The sequence below is a fragment of the Histoplasma capsulatum genome, genomic scaffold, assembly GCF_000149585.1.
Source record: "Histoplasma capsulatum NAm1 scaffold_1 genomic scaffold, whole genome shotgun sequence".
Classification (NCBI taxonomy): Eukaryota; Fungi; Ascomycota; class Eurotiomycetes; order Onygenales; family Ajellomycetaceae; genus Histoplasma; species Histoplasma mississippiense.
Genome location: NW_001813982.1, coordinates 3,522,399 through 3,524,313, shown reverse-complemented (window position 1 = coordinate 3,524,313; position 1,915 = coordinate 3,522,399). Strand labels below are relative to the sequence as shown.

The window sequence follows — 1,915 nt, the reverse complement described above, 5'->3', positions numbered from 1 at the left end:
TACGCATTGAAATAAAAACATATCCATCACGTGGCATATTGTTTGTTATTGGTGTTGCAGTTGAGAATTGACCTGATTGGGGTGCTGTTGTTGCTGTTGCTGTTGCTGTTGCTGCGACGGATAGCGGTGACGTAGGAGGCTTTGAACTACTGAAGTATGCGAGGAGTTGTCGGGCTCGAGCGAGAGCGGATGACATGAGAATAAATCCAAGTTTCTGATGGGTTTTGAATGGATGAAAGGGAAGTGAGTTAAGGGAAGTGGGTAGGGAACAAGACAGTAAGGGCTGGTCAAGCGTTCAAATCTATTATTTGTCTTCTCCTCTCCGTCATTTAACCATAGTTTATTAGCAATGGTTAGTTTCTGCGCTCAAATCCGTGCTTAATAATTCATGACGCCCAAGTCTCTTGACGATGATGGCATAGTTAACTAATGGAGTCCTGGCCATGGATTTTTTTTGCTCACATTGTCAATTGAGAAGTGACAGGTAATCCTTTGGTTTATTTTATCCGCCGCGCCGCTTATAAAATCTATCTCATCTCCGAGTCCGCTTCTATTATCCTTTGCCAATGGTTCCATGCCTTTTGTCAGAAAAAAAACTGAAGAAAAGAAAGCTTATTTTGATTTTTGTTACCCACAACTCAATTAAGAAAGCAGAAACAAAAAATTTTACATCAAATTCTCATCCGTATTTTCTCTCTGCGCAATTAATTCAATTCAATTCAATCCATTCTATTCTATTTTCATTTCTAGTTAAACCATCACCTTAGCGTCCTTCTTCGCTGGCTTATCCACCTTCACGCTCACGTACGGCACATCAACATCTTCATCTGTATCGTCGCGTGCCAGAAACTCGAAGATGACGTATTTCTGATGATCGGGGATCGCCTTGTCGCTGACAGACTGGACGAGCTCGCTCAACCTAATTTTTGCACAGAAAATATGCATTAGCATAAAATGCTAGTACACGATGCGGAGTAGATTGTGGCTTTGCTGAGTGGGGGAGGGGAGAGAAAAAAAAACCTACTTCATCTGCAACCGCTTCCTCATCACATCCGGGCCCTTGTTAAATACAGGGTATAACAAGCTAACCCCAGAACTAATCATGCTGATATCCAATCCATTCTGCTCCTCGCAGCTCTTCAGGAAGTCCTGGAGCACCATATCGTCTGCTTCGAAACGGTCCCAGAGCTTGTGGAACCAGATCTCGCGGCCCTTGTGATGGTATTTGTCCATTGGACTGGCGATAGGGTCGATGAAACTGAAAAATGGCAGTGCGAGGTTGACGAAGCTGTTCTTGTACTGTTCGAGGTGTGGCTTGCCGTCGATGATCTTGTAGAGCTCGAGGATCACTAGGCCAGTAACCAGCGCTGTTGTCGTTGCGATGGCAGGGATGATCTTGCCGGCGATAAACTTAGTTTTGTGTCGGTCTGCTTGCTGGATGTCATAGTTCGCGGCGCGTAGGTTGCTGGCAGCTGTGATGAAGTCGATGTGATAGTTGGTATCATCGTCCTTCTCAAATACAACGGGTTCTAATTGGAATCCGGCTAGAGATTTGGGTGATGGGAGTGCAGCAATGAGACGCTTGAGTTCCTCCTCATCAGTGAAACCCGGCTTCGCATTCGGATCGGGTTCGTTGTCATTAGCTTGGATCTTGACACCGGAGCTGGGTGTAAATTCGGGGACGATCATGTCATCTAGAACTTTTCGGTAATGACCCTTGTCCGCCCCAGGGTTCTTGATTCCGTAGTTGTAAGCATGGAGGTTTGCAGCGGCGACGATAAAAGAGAAGTGCGTAGGATTCGTGGGGTCGAATTTTAATGGGGTAGGTGCACGCTTAGGGCCTGACCAGAACGGAGTTCCACTAGATGTAACAGAATCTCTGGGAAAGTTATATAAGAGCTGCTGAATGGCGTTG

General features: G+C 45.7%; 2 protein-coding genes across 2 annotated transcripts in view; both read right to left on the bottom strand.

Annotated features, from left to right (window-relative positions):
- Positions 1-196, bottom strand: part of HCAG_01006 (hypothetical protein) — a gene marked incomplete at both ends in the record, with an annotated part of 1,618 nt that extends 1,422 nt beyond the window's left edge. The window contains one exon of the mRNA XM_001543910.1: positions 73-196. Coding sequence (XP_001543960.1) covers positions 73-196 — 124 coding nt within the window. The remainder of the gene's footprint in view (positions 1-72) is intronic.
- Positions 197-750: 554 nt separating this feature from the next.
- HCAG_01005 (ubiquitin-activating enzyme E1 X) overlaps positions 751-1,915 on the bottom strand; it is a gene marked incomplete at both ends in the record, with an annotated part of 5,767 nt that continues 4,602 nt past the window's right edge. The window contains 2 exons of the mRNA XM_001543909.1: positions 751-919; positions 1,025-1,861. Coding sequence (XP_001543959.1) covers positions 751-919; positions 1,025-1,861 — 1,006 coding nt within the window. The remainder of the gene's footprint in view (positions 920-1,024; positions 1,862-1,915) is intronic.